Source organism: Podospora pseudocomata, chromosome 5, assembly GCF_035222375.1.
Source record: "Podospora pseudocomata strain CBS 415.72m chromosome 5, whole genome shotgun sequence".
Classification (NCBI taxonomy): Eukaryota; Fungi; Ascomycota; class Sordariomycetes; order Sordariales; family Podosporaceae; genus Podospora; species Podospora pseudocomata.
In genome coordinates, this window is record NC_085889.1 from 4629054 (window position 1) to 4649771 (window position 20718).

A 20718-nucleotide genomic window follows, 5' to 3' on the forward strand; every position below is an offset into this window, starting at 1 on the left:
GGGCTAACAGTGGTTTGCCCTGTGCCACATGGGCAGCTGCTAGAATGATGGAGCAGATGATGTGACGCATGTTGCCCTGAAGGTGTGAAAGTTGCCACAACATTGGTTGGTGCGCTTCTGCACATCGTGTACCCAATGACCGGTTTTATACTTTGTTGATTCATCACCACGACGTCCATTTACACGGATAATTCTCCTCCGTCGGCCACTCCCGAGACCTGTGTGGTGGTCGTGAATGCGCAAGCAATTTATCGTGCAGCCGACGCGAGATCCGCGCAAATGGGAGGTAGGGAGTGGGCCGTGCACACCGGCAATCGTTTTTGCACCGCTCAAATTGTACGAGGAGTTTGTAGGCTAATATACAAATCTGTTGTCGGAATAAGGGGGTAAACGCATGGAAAGAGCCGCAGAAGATGTCCATTTTGCCAAGGCTTTCAGCTGGGGATGGTCAGCTGCTGCAGCTGTTTGTTGTGAGCTCAGTGTGTCATCAGATTCCTGGATGGGCGTTTAATTCACTTGAGAGTCCGAAGGAGAGCGTCCGACACGAAGAGGAGATGAATCACTTGTAAGTGAATTGCCCAGTATCTTCACTTGATCCCAACCTGGAAACTTGGGGAAAATGATTGTGACAACTTATTCGAAAACGTGATGTTGTCGGTGGTGCTTATGGGAAGGAAGGAAGGAAGAAACAGGCTATAGTTCAGGCTGGAAAAAGAGAGCAGGATCTTAGTAGTGGGCCTCTTCCCACGCCTGTCACACAGTGAATCGACCAGAATCTTGATCACTATCATGGTGCCTACATGATGCCTGGTATCATCTTGCAGTGCTATTTGAGGAGATTATTGGTTAGAACGGGTACGGAGACCTGTTTTAGAGTGAGCCGGTGGTTGGAGAGCAGCTAGGTTCCGACAACATGGAATAACGGCTGTGATTAAAGTCGGGTTTGATTTGAAAACGGTGTCGAACTTCGTATTGGGGACTCTTTCGTCTCCAAACGGGGCATGCAATAGACGGCACCGAATAAGGTAAAGACTGAACCAGAAGCAACCGTGAGGTTCCGAGAAAATGTTCAGCTATCCGACGAAATCTTTCAACTATCAGTTGAGAGCTAGTCATGCTAGGTGAGGTTTCCAGAGCCTTCCGTGGAAGCCCATTCACTGTTATCCAAGGCGTCTCCCCTACGGGGATTGCAAACCAGAGCTAGAGCAACCTAATAGATTCCCCGGGTCACAGAGGAGACCCACAACTTCTCTGTTGTCCTTCCAAATTGACTACCTAAACTGGACGCGACAGTTGCAGGACCTAACCCCATCGCGTTTACCTGTTCGCCCTTTCTTGCTTTTCCACTACAACTTTTTGTCTTGAGAAACCTGTCCCATCCGATTGCAACTTTACCACGCTCTGCCCCTGCGGTTACCTCAACACCTCGACCGCCCACGCAAGGTATGTAACGAGCGCCTAAAACGTTTCAGGGGTCTAGATCGTACTGATGAAGAGCTCTTTTGTAGCCGTTCAAGCATGTCTTCCTCGGGTCCCATCCGGAAGTTGCCTGTCGAGTTACTCCGCGACATTGTCGAACGGCTACGGGACGCCAACAAGCTGGCATCATTAGCCGCTCTTGGTCAGACCTGTCGCGGCTTTCGGGAAATCATCGATCACTATCTATGGCACCATCCACAAGCAGAGGAACCAGAAGTTTTCTACTGGGGTTGTCGGTATGGCCGTGAGGCTGTGGTCCGGCGCCTTCTAGCCCTCAACGATGGGCCACCCACCGGGAATCGGATCCGCGAGTTGAATCATGGCTTGGGTCTGCCTCATACCTGGGTTATGACACCAAACACGGCCAAGTACTTTCTCCCTTCAAGCCAAGAGGTGGTCAAGCCCAGAAAACTGTTTCTATCGAACGTCGACCTGGATGATGAAGAACAGCCAAGGACGGAGAGGACCGCATACCCAATCCATCTCGCCATTCTGTCAGGCAACGCGGAGCTGGTCAAATACATCACCCTCAGGCTGAACGGCCCGTTGGAATGGCACGACCAGACTTCAAACCGACTGTGTCACTGCGTCATCGATGGCCCCGGGATTCGGTGGACGCTGAATCAAGGAGACGCGACATGGCCATCGCTCAATGCGCTCCACATGGCCTTGTGCATCGGTCATGAAGACATAATCAATTTCTTCTTCAAGCTCCTGCCAGAGATGGATTGCCCATTGAGAAGCACCTACTACGTTGAACTGACCGTCAAAGACGCCCCCACCCATGCCAGGGCTGTTAAGACAAGATGTTCACCCACTCACTTGCTGGCAAGGAATAGGCACCTGAAGTTGCTGGATTCGATACTGAATCGAAACGACAAGGTCAATTACCTAGTGGAAAATCTAGAGGAGCAATGCCTGACACCGATTTGGCACGCCTATCTCAAAGACCACTGTAAGTCCTCCGAACCTTCCGTTTTCATCTGGCAGTTTCAGATGAATAGCTGACCAATTTTTCCAGGGGATATTGTGGATCGTCTCCTACAGGCCGGAGCCGATATCGACGACGACCTCAGCAGGGGTTACACCCCTTTAATCCATGCCGCCATTGCTGGCAATTTGTCTGCTGTCAAAGAGCTGCTCGACCGCGGCGCCAATGTAAACACCACCACAATTGCTCGACCACCCCAGCGCATGTTTGCCTGGAATCCGAATCACACCTCGTACTATGGCCTTCGGGCCCTCGACATTTGTCTCGCCTCCTCTCCGAACCAGGGAAAGATCAGCTTCCGAATCTTGAAACTCAGGACCAAAGAAGCAAGTACTATGTGGAAGCCTCCGGGCAGGACTGCTGCCCAGAAGGAAGTAGAGTATCGCGGTTATGAGCACCAACGCTTCATGTTGGTTCAGAGACTGGTTCAAGCTGGAGCCAACTTGAACGCCAGTATGATATCTGTACACAAAACCCCGCCGTTGGTCGCGGCCGCGGCAGAACAGTATGTCTACCTCTAGTACCTGGTGGCGGTAGTCTCTAGTGCTAACAGAACTATCCTATCCAGCCTCCCAGATATTGTTGATTATCTCCTCGACCGCGGGTCATCAGTCAATGAACCCGACGCCCACGGCATCACAGCCCTGGTTGCTACCCTAGGATACGGCCACTGTAGCTGCCCGTTTCACATATTTCCACCCGGGACGAAGCGCCCCCGCAACCAACCCATCTGTCGAGGCCTCCAGAAATGCGTCACATTACTCCTTGACAGCGGTGCGCAAATCAGTCCTGTTGGCAGCGACTCGGCACTGTTACGGCTTGCCATTCCCTCGAGATACCGTCGATCCGCCGAATCTAAGGGCCGAGTAACCCAGGTTGGGATGAGGCGAGACTGGTATCTTGCCGAGGAAGACAAGGAGAATCTGGCTCACATGTTCATGAGCCGTCACGCCAATCCTAGCCTCATATCAGGCTCAATGAGGATTCCGACAATATCGAGCATCGAGAAGAATATGCCGTACCTCGCCTCGGACTCAACGGTGGTGTTAAACCCCTTGCCGCAGCATTATGAGTCGTGGTTGTTGTGCAAGCAATCCCCCGTCGCCACCCCAACACGACCGGCCGAGACCTGGCCTTGGTCGCCCCTCCAGCATGCGTTCTGGTCGCGAGACTTTTCTCTGTTCGAAATCTTGATGAGCTACGGCAATGTTCCACCGGCTGCCGACATTCTCTGGATGTTTCAGGGCATGATCTACTCGCTGATGATCAGCCCCGTGGAAATCTTTTGTCACTTCAGACGAACAGATTGGTTGAACCTACTGGCGTTATCACCGGGACAACCACAGTTCCGGGCCCTGCGAAGCCCCATTGCGCTTGCATGGACTTTGGCACTACTACGGGAGTGTGCTTTGAGCCCGGTAAAGATCCTCGAGACGGACGATTTCAACTGCCTTTGCTACAGTGGAACTGATGCCCCATCACATGATCTTCGAGGATCGTGCAAAGGCTTGAAGCAACGGGACGTTTCCCAGCTGGCATGGGACTTCTGGTCCCTCGAAATTAACCGGGATCACCTCCTCGAAATGGTAGATGCCCGCCGGTGGCACCCCTGTTACGGGTCCCACCGCATCATGGTGGCCACAGTTTGTTTGGAGGAGGCAGTCCTCGCGGCCGAGCTCAGAATCGTCTCGGCTCTCCTTGACCTGAATATTGAAGGAATCATCCGACCAGAGATACTCATCATGGCAGTCTCCCTAACCAAAGCCAACCATGTCAGCTCAGCAATCCTGGAGAAGCTTCTCCAGAAAAGCACCCCGCTTCCCTGCCGCCCTGTACCAACAAACCCAAGACTCGAATCCCCCACCGGCCTCCTCCAACACGCCACCTGCAAGCCCAAAGACAAGAACACCAACCTCGGCGGTCTAGCCGGTCACCGAGGCTACCCCCACTGCCGCGACCCCCTCCAATACGCAATCTGCACCTCCAACCTCCCCGCCCTTACGATCTTCTCCTGCCACCCCCTCCCCTGCCCCGTCACAACCCTCTACATCAACGAAGCCACTCTCAGGCTCGACGTCCAAGTCCTCTCCCTCCTCCTCATCCGCAACCCCGCCTGCAGGTCGGAAGACCCCCTGATCTTCCTCCTCAAAAACCTCCACGACATCTGCAACGGTGTCGTCGACCTCAGGTATCACCACGTGGCTGGGACCTCGCACCTCGGCGTGAGCTTCTCCCAGTTGACGCGGCGGATGGCGTGCGCGGTTGCTCTGATCAGGACGGGGGTGGATTTGGACAGGGCGGTGGATGAGAGGGGCAAGTCGGCGAGGGGGTACATTGATGAGTACCAAGGCTACCAGGGCCCGAACCGTTTTTTGAGAGAGGTGGCGAGGAGGGGTGCTCGTTTGCTTGCGTGAGTGGATTCGTTTCCTCGCGGGGGCTGGGAGGGGGAGGGGGGATGGGGATGCGTTTGCTTGAGGGGGGATGCGCTCGCTCGTGTGGGAATATGGTTATGCTGAGACGATTTTGAGATCTAATACTTGGTAGATATTTGTACAAACAGAGAAAGAAGAATATAAATTATGGGATGGAAAAGGTTCACACTTGCTATCAAAAAGTCACGGGAATAGAGTATCATCCCCTTATGAAATTACTCGCATATAAGAGTAAAATAACCTCTATTATATTGTGATGTATAGCTCGAAGTACAATTTTTAGGCCTTTGAAAACAAATAAAAAACCTTCAAAGGTCATGAATAGGAGTTGGTGTGACGGCTGTGGCGGCGTCACCATATATATACCACTGGAGCGAGCCAAGCCAGGAAGCTTGGCTCACTTGTAGCTTTTGATAGCAATCACAACAGGTTTGGCGCAGTGGTCTGCCCTGCCGTGACACCCTGCACCACTACCATCCGGCTGCGTTTCTTGCACTCCCTCTCCACCCACGGCCTTGTTATCCAGTAGATCGTGTGCATCCTGCACAGTAAGTGATCCTCCGAGACGTACGCGTGTTTTTTTGGCTCTCCGGCGTTTGCTTAGTGCCTCGTTGGCCTTACGGAGCGAAGCGACCTCTGACTCGAGGAGAGCCACTCGATGCATTATAGCTGTTGTACCCTTGGCAAGCTGGTCCACAGAAGCTAATATCGAAGTTGGGGAACTATTTTGATGGTTGGAAATCCGAGTCTTAATGAGCGTTGACTGCGATTCGGCTTCTCGAGGGTTGTGTGGTGTCTGGAAGACCCAAGGTTGTGGGGTGCCGGGCCGGGGGGTCGGAGGTGTTGGCATACGAAGCTTCACATCCAGCTTGGAAAGCACCCTCTCTGGATCGTACGGCACAAGGCCCTCTGGTAGTCGTATCTATGTCTATAGCGCGTCTGGAGCTCTGGCTGGCGTTTGACGAAGTTGTGAGCCCAGAGCTTGCCAGCAGGAGGCGCACCGCGTTCGTTGAGCAAATAGTTGGCCATATCTTCCACACTACGCAGTCTTGGTGGAAAATATCGCGTACATAGCTCAATAATATATCAGACAATAGCTTCCTCTTCCGATTGAGTCAGCTTTTTCGAATTGGGTGTTGTATCGCGTCGTACAGGCCGGCTGGCGCGGCGGTGTCTAAGCGTGCTGCGATCGACGTTATACATTTTAGCTGCAGCTGATACACTTAGGTTTTTATCATTTTGAAGAGTTTTAAGGGCTAAGATTATATGGGCTTCCTCTGAAGTAGATGGCATTTTAGATTGTTGAGAAAATTAGGTTTGAGGGTGAGGTTACGCGTCGCGTGAAAAAAGTGGTCGCTCGCTTATATTGGTCGCTCGCTTATAACGTACGTTATCTTTAAAGGCCTTACAATAGTAAATGGAAGTTGAAAGCATACCTGTCGAACGCGTATCCCCTATCTTTAGATGTCTTGAAGGAAACAGAATAGCCGTTGATAATAGTTTAAGACCTCTTAATTCACTTCTGAAGCACGGTTCACAATATAAAATTGGTTAATTCACTTTTCCCCTGCCAATCATTGTATAGGAAGAGAGACACCACAACACCAAACTCTCCCCACACGCCATCTCCCCCAGCCCACTTACAAAGCCATCCTCCAACCCAACCCCATCACTCCCCCCTACCCTTCCCCGCCAAAACCTCAACCACAGCCTTCAACGCCGCACGATCAGCACCCCGTACCCTCTCCACCAACCCATCACCCGTCAAAGGCACCGACGGGCGAGCTGTCATTCCCTGAACCGCCACCCCCTCCGGCGCACCATTCTCAAAGAACACAAAAGTCGGCATCGCAGACACCCCATACCGCGAGGCAATGTTATCAACGTGGTCGACATTCACCTTGGCGAAAGCAAGCTGGCCGTCTGAAGAGTGCTTGTCGGCCAGCTCGGAGAAGTATGGTGCAATGGCGCGACAAGGCGGACACCAGTCTGCGTAAAAGTCTACTACCACATGCTTGGCGGAGGACAGGAGGGTGTCAAACTCGGCGGCGTTGGCTATTTTGTAGACTTTGCCCGAAGTTTCAGGGATGGGCGTGGTGGGTGTAAAGAGTCGCTTTAGGATCTAGACGTAGATGTCAGCACAGAAGGATATCAACCGGGGGATGGACGGTACCCAGAGTACGATAAAAATCGTGACTAGATAGAATGAAGTGTCCATGGTGTCGTTGCGGTTGTGGGGTGCGGCGCTGGAGGAGTGGTGTTGTTGCTGAAGAGTGGTGTAAAATGAAAGAGAGAGTGACGTGGCGGCGGGGATTTCCCTTATGGTGGGGCTAGAGCCTCGACGCTAGCTATTACTGCATTTCTATTGGTCGGTCGATCCGCTTCTCAATTGCCTTGCTCTACTCGCAGCCTCGCAGCCTCGGCCATCACTTCCAGCACATCAAAAGTCACTGTTGCATAAATTCAAGTAATCAAACACCCAGTGTATTGAAACCTTCCTAAGCATTGCATCAAAGACCATGTCCAACATCCCAAAGGTGACTTAGCACCTCCACCCACGAATCTGAATCCCACCAATCGACAACCACGGCCAGACCAGCCTAGCCTCTCACTCCGGCAACCTATCCCCTAGCACTAGCCCAACCTATTTCTCCTTCGCTCTCTCTTTCGCTTTTGCTTTGCACCCATGACAATAGCCGTTTGTCTGGGGCGCCGTTTCGACCTTTCTGCATCTCTTGGTACCTTCATACCAGCAAGCCACTTTCGCTCTCCGTAGAAAAACGTTGCATCCCACGCAACTCTCGTTCCAGCATTTGCATATGACTGTCGATCTTTGCGTTTGTGTAGGTAGGTAGGTGTTCAGGTCTGATTGTCACTGATTTGGGTAAGGCGTGTACGCGAAGTCTAAGGTGCGTTTTTGTTTTGGATCCTCGGAACGGTTGTGTCTGTGGAAGATGAAGTGGTTTTGGCAAGGGAGTCGCCATGTTGAAATACCTAGGCATTTGGGGTCAGGCCCGGAAAAGACGACTGTAGTTGCACGTAGTCACCCGCGTCAGCAGCGCGGATCAAGATAGCGCCACCATGAGCTTGTCCGTGCCCGGTGTTAACCAGCACGTGCGACCCTCATGGATTACCTGGCGGGGTGATTTGGCGATGGGCCCGGAAGTGAAGCATCCTGATCAGCCGAAGGAGAAAACTGTGCAAACGGTGTCCTATCAAGTGTTACCTAGACAGCTGGCTGTGGGCTGTCGTCCAGGTCACGAAGTGGGTGACTTGAAACCCGGAGGGTTGAAAAGTATTAAAGCATGGACCAAGCCAGTGTCATATGAGCAAGAGCGACTACCTCGTCTGAATGCGACATGTCTTGTAAACGTAGCGATCAGCACTTCACAGACACCATCATCGAGACGCCTGATTGTCACGGTCACAGCCACCTTCCACTCCTGGAACAATTCCAAGGCAGAAACTTGATATATTAAGGCAACAGACCTGGGAAGCAGAGTCACGTTCTCCTCATTTCACCCGAGTCCTAGCCGATATGTCTTGCCCACCACCCACTATCCCGAAAAAAAAAAACCCAACCCTCTTCATCATCCTCGGCAGTAACTTTCCCCCCCTCTCTCGAGCCTCCTCCTTTTCCTTACACTCATCGCAAAGCCTCGTCTCCTTCCTTCTAGTGATCTTCCTACACCCAAGCGGCTCGTCGCATTCCTTCGTGCTTTGCCCGATTTTCTTGGTGCAGCCGGAGCAGGTGATGTCTATGGTGGTGCACATGATGGATGATGCTTCTTTTTCTTGAGTTGGATCGAGTATGGTGATGATGAGGAGAAGGCTGAACCAGCCTTAGAATAGAGTGAGCCATGTTTGAATACCCATGACCTCACAAGTTGCTTCGTGGCCTCTTTCGTGAACTATCCGTATCGGAAGGACACCAAACGTCGTTTCACAACTAGAGGCGTTTGATGCAGCTTGTTAACAGGCAGAGCCGATAATATCCAGGAAACAGCTCAGATGATGCTTGATCAAGCCATCACACGACTGCGGCTGTCTTCATCGTCTCCTCTGCAATCCATCCCGGTGACCAATGCTCCACTCGTCGAGGCGGGAATCAGAGTCTTCCAGGCACCGAACTGGATCCAAGCAACCAAAATCTGCAGCGTTTTAAGTTTTATCAGCGGGGTTTTGGCTGTGTGCCCAGCTCCAGAGCCTCAGGCCGCCTACCAGTTTCTCTGTTGGGTGAAATCGGGCTTCTGGGCCGGCGAGTTTGAAGTATTTGTTAGCGTGCATAGGCCATGCAGAGACAAGTAACAATCAAGCCTGTTCTGCTCCCGTTGCCATCTCTTCATTTTCATCCTTTCATAATTCACCTCCATCATGTGGTCCAAGTATTTGGATGCAATGCTACGCCAACATCAACAACATGTCTCACAACAACTCCAACAAGAGCAATGTCGACAACACATCAGTTATGCCTGACCCGCAGAGTAGAGCACCCGGCGATTCAACATCGTCCGCCGTTGACATGGACTGATACTGCATGCGGGCAGATTTCATTTACAACAACGCCGCCAACAACGACACCACCGAGGTTGAAGGACCGAGAACCACAAGGCATGCTCCCCCCGCGGTCAGGGACTGGGTCCCTGATGAGCATATCAGCGCGCGAGAGAGATGCGTCTCATTGTGGACATGTGCTGATCCCACGTGCGGGTGACAGGTTTCCAGAGGGCGCGTCTTCCCAAACAGCTGGGTTGTTTCGAGGAAGGGGGTAAGGGTACCTAGAGAGATGGAAATTCCATGTGAACATCAATAACAATCCTGCTGTCCACGACCGCACTATCCCCCGCTTTCCTGTCAAGCCGAAGAGCTCTTCCATCTTTCTCTTTTCGTGTTTTCCACTCCCTCGTTTCCTTCCTCATTATCACACACTACCCCTCCACCACACCCATTAGGTACTCGCTTAATTTTATTCTTGTTTTGCCGGCCTTCTCTCCATTCCGTCCTTCGACTTTCTCGACTGCCAAGTTCCGACCTGTTCATTTTCATTGATTTCCCACTCGACTCTTCCTTCCACATCCTCGTTACTCCTCGCTCCATTTTCCACCTTTGTTTTTTTATCTTCTTCGACTTTCCTCCCCCCGAGATTTTGGTTTTCCAATTAGGGGTCGCGCAAGAGATGCTAGGAGTAGCCCAGGTTTGCGCGAATGACTCTGGGGGTGTCATGGTAACTTTTAGAGTTACCCTAGGCCGAGCGTGTTTGGTTTTTTGGACATTTTGGCTGTCGGTCCGATTCTGGCTTCTTTTTTGTTTCGCTGCCAAGCACGTGAGTATGATGGCGTTGACATTTGGAGGGCTTGAACTGGTCGCTGCCGCCGGTGACTGAGCAGGAATTTTGTCTCTTTGATGTCACATCATGGGGGGACACGGGGGGAGAAGTTGGCATACTAGTGTTGTGGGGAAGTGAAGGCTAACACTGAGGCCCCTTTTCATTTTTTTTTTCTTTTTATTTAGGAATCTTGTTATTTTTCTCAGAACGCTGGGTAACCCCCGATGTTAAAAGAAAAGATCGATGACTACAGCCAAAAAGATATGTCACACCATCGTCGGAGAGACCTAGCTGAAACTTGTGCTAACCATCTGGTCAGCTTGCAATTATTCGACCCCATCTCCAAGACGAAAAGGATAGATAGTGATGATGATGATGCCCCATCTCTTGTCCCTCCACCACCCCCACCCCCGCCACACCTTCCTAGTCAATAGTAGCATTCTTAAAAAACAAATTCGACCTCCTATCCCCCGCAACACCGCTCGCGAAGCCCAAAAATAATCTTGTCTGGCCCGCTGCCGTCCGATAGACGGCCATGCCCTCTGCTTCCCTGAAAACAAGACTCTCTCCCGCCTTTGTCAACGTCGGTCCTTGCACCAGCAACCCAGTGTTCATGTCGACAGTTGCCACTTGAGAGTTGACGCTGCCCCCTGTGACGTCGTAGCTGTCGCCCCATAAGAGGTATAAGTGCCTGCCATGCGCGGCGTACCCCTGAAACGCGCCGCCGAGCGTGGTGATTGTCGGGATTTTGAAATTTACCAAGGAGGACGAAAAGTCGCCTGCTGTGGCGGCGGCGAGGGTGTAGACGGCCATGTGCTTGCCTGATCCGGGGAGGTGATAACGCACTATTAGACGGTTGTTTACTGGGTCGATTGAGCAGGTGAATTCGGTTGCTGCTGGGATGGGTTTGAATTTTTGGAGGGTGGGACTTGAGGCTGAGAGGGAGGTTCCGGAGGTGAATTTGAAACGGGCTAGGCGGGTGCCGTAGCCGTTGGAGTTGGCGTCAACTTCTGTCCAGAGGTAGGTGGAGGTGCCGACTGCTTGCGCGCCGAAGGAGACGCCGTGGCCGAAGCCAGTCAGGTGCATATACCCTACTTGGTTGCCGGAAAAGTCGAGCTGGGTTATGCAGAGGTTGCCGAGGGAGGAATCGGCGCCGTTGCGGCGCTGGGAGACGAAGAGGCGCGCGTTGGGGTTGTCGAAGGTGAAGGACTGTTGGACGGTGGAGTCGTGGAGGGTTTTGTGGCGGAAGAGGTCGTAGGAGGGTTTGGTGAGGTCGAAACGGGGGGAAGAGGGGAGTTGGGCGAGGGTGAGTGGGAGGGAAAGGGGAAGGAGGAGGGTGAGGGGGTGCATTTTCCTGGTTTGGGAAGGCGAGAGGGAGGAAGAGGGTGAGGGGAAGAGATGGAAAAGAAAAAGGGGAGACGGGGTGGGTGGTGATAGATGAGGCTGGGTGTTTATGTGTGTATTCAGTGCGGCATCCCAGTGTTATGGGCTTTAGAATACCAATGACGGCCCGCGCCTAGCTCCAAGGTGAATACCCACGTATGCATGTCACGCCTTACCCCTGGAAGTAAGCTCTACACAACTATTGTCCCGTTGAAACTACGCCATCTTAATGAGGAAGGTTGTTATGGCGCGATTGGCGCTAGGGAATAGCATCGAGGGGTTGAAGGGATTAACTGGGGTTGTTGTGTTTATAAATGGCGCACTAGTTGCTGGCTGCAGCGTGGCCTTTTCTTCACAATCAAGAGGTTGGTATGAAATGGAGGGGAGTTGTGGTGGTAGCTAACCAATGATCGTGGCTGGCTTATCAACGTGCAGTTTTGGAGTTGCAGGATTCCAACCAGACAGGCACCCAGTTCATAGATCCTGTTAGATTCACCTACTTAGGAATGAACCACTTGGCTTTATTCGTGCAAATAGGTAGTGAGTGCAGGGTAGGTAGGGAGAGGAAGTGTGACAGCTCGGTCAGAGAATATGTGTTGCTGATGAAATGCGGAGCCAATGAGGCGAGTTTTGATGTGGAAAAAACTAGACTTTTTGAGCAGAGTTGCCTTCTCTAGCTGGTTGATGTCCCTCATGGTCATCATATATCTCTAAAGGGGGCTTTTTACCTGTTAACAGTTGTCCTGGCTTGATATGATCCAAGACGGGAAATCCAAAAGTTCTTCCGCGCAGTTTCAACAACCCATTTTGTAGGCCTTTTGCCACGATACATGTCCCCGTCAGCAACATCAGAAGCCAGTCCTCGTGTAGAGTTAATTTTAAGTGTCTTGGAAAGGGCTGTATATTCTGAAGGGTGAGGAGAATACACTGCACGGGTCGTGCTGGAGGGGCGGCGTTGCATAGCATGTGGGTTTGCCACCAGTGGTGACTCGAGTAGGTACCTATCAAAAGGGGCTGAAGCCACGGCGCACACAGCGTGGAATCTCAGCTTACCTCTGACATACCCATAGACGAGACCATGACCCTGCAACTTGGCCCTGAGTTTCTTAACATCGCTATATGGGCCTCAAGGTAATCTCCGCCACATAAGATGCGACCTGCAAGTTTGAAGTACCACAAGATATGCCCCTTTACAGCTCCGCTTGGAAAGGTGTCTTGCTCGCTAGTGGCGATAGCGAGTCGCTACCAAGAGTCTCGACATTGACAGTCGAACTGATCGATTCACTCTAACCTGAACGGAGTTTCCTGGAGTGTATTATTCATGAAGGACAGGTTGCCTATGGACTCGTATCAATTACTCCAGAGTTGCAAGCACGTTAAAAGAAAGAGCACGTGAAATAATGGAAAGCCAGAGGTCTTGTTGGTATGGCATGACAGATGGCCCCAATCCTGAGTGCTCTTCGATAACAGGCCCACTGTGAGCCAGCTGGGCTCGCATGATATCACTCCATAGCCTCATTCTCTCCGAGTACGCCAGCAAGCAACAAAAGACATGGTGATTTCGGCGGCGATGCCGTCATCAGTCGGCCCGTCCGCTTGCCCTGTCCGGAACCCATTCTAGCCAGGCTGGAGCAACCGTACACCGACTTGAAGACCTTGGACAACCGTCTTTGATATTCTTCAATCAATCCCACACGCCATCTCAACACACAACCTGCCCCCAGAGCAGATTGATTGCCTTACGGCCGTCAACGGTAACGCCTCAACCGCCACTGGCGTCGCGCCACCCTGCAAGCCCAACCGTTCAGAGGCTGTTTGATGCAAATGACGTCTGTCCCCCCTGACGATCAAAACAGCATAACCGCCAAGCAGCGCAAACTGGCTCGCTCGATCTTTGTGAGACCGCGACCAACTGCCAATCACCCTAACACCGGAGCTGACGGGGGCGGAGATTTTAACAGCTTTGGGTTAGGACTGGACGGTAGGGCGACGGTGCGAAAAAACGTTGAAGCGGCTTGGTCTCGGAGAGGAGGATCGGGGTGTCTAGTACAACAGCTATTGCCGTGATGGCGATGACGGAGCGGAGTGGGATGTGAACGGGGTGTGCCCCTCTTCGGTCCCGAGCAAGTGGAATGGGACAGTCATGAATGATGTGATTCTGGCGGTTAGAATTTCTCCCGGCAAAGACGAACAGAGTGTGGAAGGGAATTTGCGAGTCGTAAACAGAGCACGATTCGGAGGCGAAGGAGGAGGAAATAACCGACCGAGCCTTCAGTCGGGGTGGACAAGATCTGGCGGCTGCAAAGTGGTGCCAGAAGAGATGTCGTTCATGTCGGACATTTTCCATTTACGCGCGTGTGCTTGGAGCTGGGGGTGGTCCTTGTCAGTCGGGGGACAACCCCTGTGCGTCAAAAGTCCCGTCTTGTTACCCCCCCCCCCCCGCCGCATACGTACCGTTGTCAAATTGGGAAGGATGCAGGTCGTGTAACAGTGGACACTGGGTGTCAGCAAGTGCCGTCTGAAGCCGGTGCCGGGGGAGACACCTCGCGCCCGGGCTTGCCTGCGGTGCCGCGCCTGTCTCTGATGCAAAGTCTGTGGAGGTCTCTTGTGGGATCAAAACAGTCATCGGAGGGCTTGCGTAGTCAAGATGCTGCTTCCAAGACAGGGGCTGTGGTTCATCCAAGCATGCAGATACCCAAACGCCAACGCCACGAGGCCACTCACTCCCTAGAACCGATTTGCGACAACTGCGTCACCTCTCGGCCGAAGCGTAGATATTTCTCATGGCTGTCTTGGGACCAGAAGCTGACACCCCGCGTGAGGTCTCAGGCTGGGACCAAAATGTCTTGCAGGTCGGATGTCGGAGCGGCAGACTCCGATAAACGAGCCTCCCCCTCAGACATGAAGCCCTCACATGTCAAGCTTGCGTGGCTGGCAAGCCACATCGTCCCAGATTATGCGAGGAGCCACCAGCATGGGCGGTGACGGCATGAGACGGTTTAGCTCGCAGGCCAGTCCCAGGAGAGGGCAATGATCCGTCAGCGATGTTCCTAGCCTCTTGATGTATTGCAGACGGACGGAGAAGCGACAACGACAACTCGACACGAGTGAAGAGGCGTCAAACTCGGCGAGCAGCTGGAGTCTAGACTCCATCATCACAAGTTCCTGAGGTGCGCATGTTAGTATGCGGTCGACTGAGATTTCACGCCACGCCACTGGTCGGCTGTCCCGTTGGCGCCCACTAGCGCTCAGCTGAGTACCATGGTTGGCGGGTCTGGCCACAGCAATACAGGCGGTGCCAGAGAGCCGCGCCCTTTGGAACGAGACACCAGGTCTCTCTGCCTTGTCTCCGAAAGGGTACCCAATCGTCTTGGTACGCCCCGTCAAGGGGGGGGAGGGTGTTGTTGCTGTTGTATATATGCCGCCGACGGACACCCTCGTTGTCTGGTCTGATACCTCCCAGATCCTTCCATCTATCAGCCATCATTCCAACAAATACCAACCAACTCACCAACACACACACACATACACACACAATATGGTTTCGCCAAAAGATTTGGTATTGATAACAGGGGCCACGGGCCATGTAGGGTCGTGGACTCTGGTGCAACTGCTTCGAGAGGGATACCGGGTCCGGGCCGCCGTTCGATCCCATGCCAAAGCTGCTGCTGTTCTTGCAAGACCACAGATCCAGGCACTCAACCCAGGACACCGACTCTCCTTCATCATTGTGCCCGATATCACGGTCCCCGGTGCTTACGACAACGCTGTCGAGGGCGCAACACACATCATCCACATTGCTTCGCCACTGGCCTCAGGTGGTAACGGCGTACCGCTCAGTCAACACGATGCGCATTTCATCCAGCCAGCTGTGCGTGGTACCATCAGCCTCCTGGAAGCAGCCAACCTCGGTGGGACGGTCCGTCGTGTCGTGATCACCAGCTCCTTCATTGCCTTGGTTCCCATGGACGAGCTGACGGGCAGACGGAAGCGAGACCCTTCCAAGCCTGTGTCTCCCAATGACCGCATCCCGTTTGCCCCTGGACCGTACGAATCCGAGTTTGCTGCCTATGCGGCATCCAAGGTTGCAGCGCTGCACCATGCCGAGGCGTGGATGGAGCGTGAGAGGCCACCGTTCGATGTCGTGCACCTTCACCCAGGCTTCGTGTTGGGGCGCAACGACACGGCTACCACAGCAGGACAAGCCATGCAGGGCACCAACTCGGTGGTACTGGCGCTGCTGCTGGGCAAGCGGTTTGGGCCGTATGCGGGCGCGACAGTGCATGCCTCTGATGTGGCTCGGGCGCACGTGTCGGCACTGGACCCGACGGTTCTCGGAAACCAGAGCTACATTCTCAGTCAGTCGGCGCGGTGGAACGATGCCATTGCCATCGCCAAGCGGGAGTTTCCCGAGGCCATCAAGACAAAGCTGCTGGTGACGGGTGGCAGCGTCAAGACAACGCCTCTTCCCATCGACGCAAGTCTAACCGAGGAGACGTTCGGCTTCAAGTTTGCCAGCTACGAGGACCAGGTGATCAATGTTGTTGAGCACTTCTTGGAGCTGCGGTTGCGCAAGAAGACAGGGGTCCAGATGGTGTCTTCCAGCGCACCAAAGAAGCAACGGGTGGTGGTCAATGTCAGCGCCATCGCTTGCTGATGCGTGGTGGTAGTTTTCTGTGTTTCTTTCTGTACATGTATTTCTTGGGCGCAACAGGCGACATTGGGGAAAAACGATCATCTTGGCGTTCGGGATGAATGAGACATGACTGGAATGAGTCGGAATGGCCGTAGACAGCGAGAGCCGAGCAATCATCAAGCGACGGAGAACGACAGAGGACGATGGAGGACGAGGAGCGTCGAAAAGAAGATACTAGATACCCAGCTCAATAGGATAATATAGAACACGAGACAACCTCGATTGAATTGCATACAAATAAATAATGATTTGCTTCACTGGATATGACAGTGATGATGATGATTGTGGAGGTCGGGACAAGCTTTCCAGTGCCCGCTCGGTGGGGCTCAGCAGGCATCAGTGGGCTGATAAGATAAGGAGCCCAGACAAACACAGTGCGCGCCACACTCCCCAGCAGGGAACAGCGAACCGCGCCAAAAGTTCTGACGCCACAGGCCACTTGCGTCCTCGGTCCTCCATGCTCCAGCGCGCAACGAACACCGACTACAACACAAGACAAGAATTGTTGCGCTTCCTTCCTTTTTTTTAATTTTTTTTTTTTTACACCTCCTCATCCAAGATAACGGCAAGATGCCCTTTGATCCAACAACATTCACAAAGGCCACGGCCGCCGATTATTCCTCCTCAGAGTCCGACGCTGAAGATGATGAATATTTGATACCCTCGACCAACCACCACGACGATGAATTCGCCGATCACAACCCCCGAAAACGAAGGCGCACCGGCCGCCATGCAAAAGAGAGCGCCGCCCTTGGAATTTTCGGATCCGAAAGCGAAGATGAAGGGCCCAGTCGAAAATGGAAACACAAGCCATTGCGCAACAAGGGCGTTAGCTTCGTATCGTCGAGCAACGTGAAGCCCGGCCCGGTTGAAGACGAAGACGATGATGAGGACAAGGAAGACGATAAGGATGATGAGTACGCCGAGTGGGATGACGATGGAAAACCTACCATGATGACCTCGACTGCCACCGCCGCCGACGGAGACGAAGACGAAGACGATGAAGACGAGGACATGGGAGGCATCGGCCTGGGCTTTGGTGGTGGTGGTGAGGCTGCTGCCGCTGCCCAAGGTCTCGGGTGGACCCCCCCAACGCAACAACAGAAGCCTCTAAAAAGCGCCGTCTTGAAGGCGATGCCATTCGTCAAGTCAAAAGTAGATCCTAGCAACCCTCTGGGAACTGGGTTTGTGCCAATGTCGGCGAGAGGTCCAACTCTTCTAAACCGTGACGACGATGAACCAGCGAAACCGCGCGTACCTGCGGCGAGCGCGTTCACAAAGGGTAAAGGTGGGAAGATCAAGACCAATACCAATTCTTTCGCGGCGAGAATGATGGCCAAGATGGGTTATCAGGAAGGAAAAGGTCTTGGAAAGGAGGGCCAGGGTCGAAACATTGTCATCGAGGCCAACCTGCGCCCACAAGGCGCCGGTCTCGGTGCTGTCAAGGAAAAGACTGAACAGGAAAGGCAAGAAGAGAAACGACAAGCACGTCTCAGGGGCGAGGAGGTTATTGACTCGGAAGAGGAGGAAAAGAAAAAGAAGGCCGCGCGCAGGAAGAAGGCTCTGTCTGGTGGACTGGGCAGTGGTACAGGTAGTGGCGCAAGCACGCCCAAACGCCAGAAGCCAAAGTACCTGACAATGGATGAGATCAAGAAGGCCGCCCCCGGCCTCAATATTCCCGACGCGTTTACCCCTATCTTGGATCTGACCGGTCCCGGCAAAAAGATGCTGACCACCTCGTCAGGCTTGATGACCCCCACTGGTGGTACTGCGCCTGTTGAGTCTGCTGAAACGGCCGAATCCCGGAAGCTCGTCCGCCGTGCCCAAAACGACTTCATGGCTATTCTTGAGGAATGGCAGAGCTTACAAGAGCGCAAGGCATACATTGAGCTGCAGTTGAAACAAGAAAGGCAAGAGATGGAAGAGCTGGCCACAACGTTGCAAGGCAATCAATCACTCACCAGTGCCTGCGCTGCAGCGTCCAACCCAACCGAGAGCGGCGAGATTGACCGCAAGGCTGATCTCAACTATCGACTGGGTCGCATCATTTCAGGGCTCAGTGATACTTACTCGTCTCTGTCCGACAAGATGTTACCTCAGATCAAGGAAGAGCTCACATCCCTCGTCGTCGCTGCCATCCACCCAGCCTTCAATCAATACCGCCAGCTCTGGGATCCTCTCGAGGAACCTAAACCAAGCTTCGTCGATGGTCTCAAGTCTATCCGAGGCTTGCTCAGTCTCGACCAACAAATCAAAAAGACGTACCGCCGACCGACCGCCAACCCCTACGAAACAATGATGTACGAGTTGTGGTACCGAACCGTCACCAGCGCAGTCCGCGAATGGAACGTCCGGGAACCAGACCAGCTCATTGCTGTGCTAGAAGCTTGGGATGACCTCCTGCCTGGCTTTGTCCGCACTCAGCTTCTACAAGATATCATTCGCAAGCTGGAGGAGGCTGTTCAGAAGTGGCAACCAAAACGACACAGCGAGCACCTCCCTCACACTTGGATCTTTCCCTGGCTGCCGTATTTGCCTTCGGTCCATCTCGACCCAAGAAGCTCGTCTGGTCTGGTGGCAGATGTCAAGCGCAAGTTCAGACAGCTCATTGACTCGTGGGAGTTCAAGAGGGGTGTCATTCCCGGCTTGAAACCCTGGAAACAAGTGCTGCGTGGAAGCAGTAATAAGAGCGACCAGTGGGGGCCGCTGGTGATGAACCATCTTTTGCCTGGTTTGGCGAGGTATCTTGGGAAGAGCTTCAAGGTTGATCCGCGAGACCAAGAGCCGTACATGAAGGTGTTGGATAGGGTGTTTGAGTGGTTGGAGTTTGTGAGTCCGACCATGATTGGGGAGGTGCTGGTGGCGGAGGTGTTCCCCATGTGGCATGAGGCGCTTTACCAATGGCTTTTGCTGGAAGATGCCAACTATGATGAGATTGGTCAGTGGTTTGAGTGGTGGCAGGGGGAGGTTTTCCCCGAGGAGATTAGAGTGTTGCCATCCATCACGGCGGAGTTTGAGAAGGGTACTGGTCTCATTGAGAAGGCGCTTGATTTGGGCGATAGGGCGAAGGATGAGCTCAAGCCACCAGAGAAGGGCCCTGCTCTCAGGAGTGAAAGGCGGGATAGGGAGCATAAGACAAGGAAACCTGAACCACTGGTGGAAACGCCTGTTGGGGAGCCGCCAAGGGAGGTTTCGTTCAGACAGGTCATGGAGGAGTGGTGCCAGGAGAATGATTTGCAGTTTATGCCTGAGAAAAACGTTCATGCCGAAGGGCCGATGTACAAGATCTCTGGCAATGATGCCAAGAAGAGTGTTTTGGTGTGGTTTAAGGGGAACACGATGTCGGTGAAGACAAAGACGCATGGGACGGTGGAGGTCAGGAGGGAGAATGAGGATGAGTACGGGGTGTTGTTGGATTTGGTGGTGTAGTTGAAGTTGCATGTAAACGATACCAATCACGATTCAGTTGTCGGGTCGGATGCTACCGAAAGACACAGAAAAGACAGAACGGGCAGCCGCCTTGGAGATCCATATCATTGGAGGGACTTTTCTGGAAGGTGTTACGGTATTCGCGTGTTGTCATTGGTTGTGATACTGACGAATGTTCTGACCTGATTGTCTCACACGAGGTAGACTGAGACCGCATCTCGCTGTTCAGGTACGAAGAGAACTACGCCTCACCTTCCCCCTCACCGATATCTTCGCTACCACGAGCAATCGTCCACGTCGCAAACTTTCTCGTGTCTATTGCCTCGATTTATTACAGCATGCCGTGACACAGCCAAACGGGCCGAGCATTGAATAGTCCTCTTCGTTCCGGATACTTGCCTTCGTATGGCATTTCGCAGGATGCCCGAGTCTTATAATTGAGGTCGATCTCTTGCAGCTCGCTTATCATGCCAAACATTTCGCCTATCCTCACCGAGAGATTTTACCCGCTGTACAAGTCCCAACCGGGCCATGTCACCTATCCGTCCCACGTGGTCTTCTCCCGCTCCCCTTACCCGCCCGTGGAAACCGGCAAGGAAGGTCACATGCGGTTGTAGGAACTGTTGCGGTTTCTATTCTTATCGCGGCGGCATCCGCACCTTTCTGAACGGGATATATTGTCCGGCTTGATATTAATCGACGTCTGTGGCCTCGTGACGCGTCGCGTGGAAGCGTGGGATAGTGCCGCGGCGGCAGGGGAGAGATAAGACTTCGTTTGAGTTTCGCTTGGGGCCGTCATTTGCCTGGGACTTGGAGGCGTCAACCTACACGGCCACCAACCAGCACAGATGTCATCATGACTCTATCACTTCACTGTCCAACTTTGTCGAACCCCCCTCCCCCCTTTCGCAAAAGATTTCATTTCTCACAAAGATAAGCGATATAACTCGCCCACCATTCTTCCCAAGTCATATGCGAACCT

At 53.1% G+C, this 20718-nt stretch overlaps 6 protein-coding genes across 6 annotated transcripts; 3 read left to right on the top strand and 3 right to left on the bottom strand.

Moving 5' to 3' along the window:
- Window positions 1–3351: 3351 nt before the first annotated feature.
- On the top strand, window positions 3352–4884 carry QC762_510360 (uncharacterized protein; the record flags this gene model as incomplete). Its single annotated transcript, XM_062891445.1, has 1 exon — window positions 3352–4884. One exon carries the CDS (start codon window positions 3352–3354, stop codon window positions 4882–4884), a length of 1533 nt encoding a protein of 510 aa, XP_062742932.1.
- Window positions 4885–6571: 1687 nt separating this feature from the next.
- Window positions 6572–7120, bottom strand: QC762_510350 (uncharacterized protein; the record flags this gene model as incomplete). Its single annotated transcript, XM_062891444.1, has 2 exons — window positions 6572–7024; window positions 7085–7120. The coding sequence occupies 2 exons, from the start codon at window positions 7118–7120 to the stop codon at window positions 6572–6574; spliced, it is 489 nt and encodes a 162-aa protein (XP_062742933.1).
- Window positions 7121–10651: 3531 nt separating this feature from the next.
- On the bottom strand, window positions 10652–11624 carry QC762_510340 (uncharacterized protein; the record flags this gene model as incomplete). Its single annotated transcript, XM_062891443.1, has 1 exon — window positions 10652–11624. The coding sequence occupies exon 1, from the start codon at window positions 11576–11578 to the stop codon at window positions 10652–10654; it is 927 nt and encodes a 308-aa protein (XP_062742934.1). The 5' UTR covers window positions 11579–11624.
- Window positions 11625–13565: 1941 nt separating this feature from the next.
- On the bottom strand, window positions 13566–14237 carry QC762_510335 (uncharacterized protein; the record flags this gene model as incomplete). Its single annotated transcript, XM_062891442.1, has 2 exons — window positions 13566–13909; window positions 14066–14237. 2 exons carry the CDS (start codon window positions 14235–14237, stop codon window positions 13566–13568), a joined length of 516 nt encoding a protein of 171 aa, XP_062742935.1.
- A 912-nt stretch (window positions 14238–15149) lies between these two features.
- QC762_510330 (uncharacterized protein) lies at window positions 15150–16268 on the top strand (the record flags this gene model as incomplete). Its single annotated transcript, XM_062891441.1, has 1 exon — window positions 15150–16268. The coding sequence occupies one exon, from the start codon at window positions 15150–15152 to the stop codon at window positions 16266–16268; it is 1119 nt and encodes a 372-aa protein (XP_062742936.1).
- A 505-nt stretch (window positions 16269–16773) lies between these two features.
- Window positions 16774–19736, top strand: QC762_510320 (uncharacterized protein; the record flags this gene model as incomplete). The annotated part of the gene is made up of 1 exon (XM_062891440.1): window positions 16774–19736. A coding segment is annotated over one exon (2961 nt), but the record flags the coding sequence as incomplete, so codon positions are not given.
- Window positions 19737–20718: the final 982 nt, after the last annotated feature.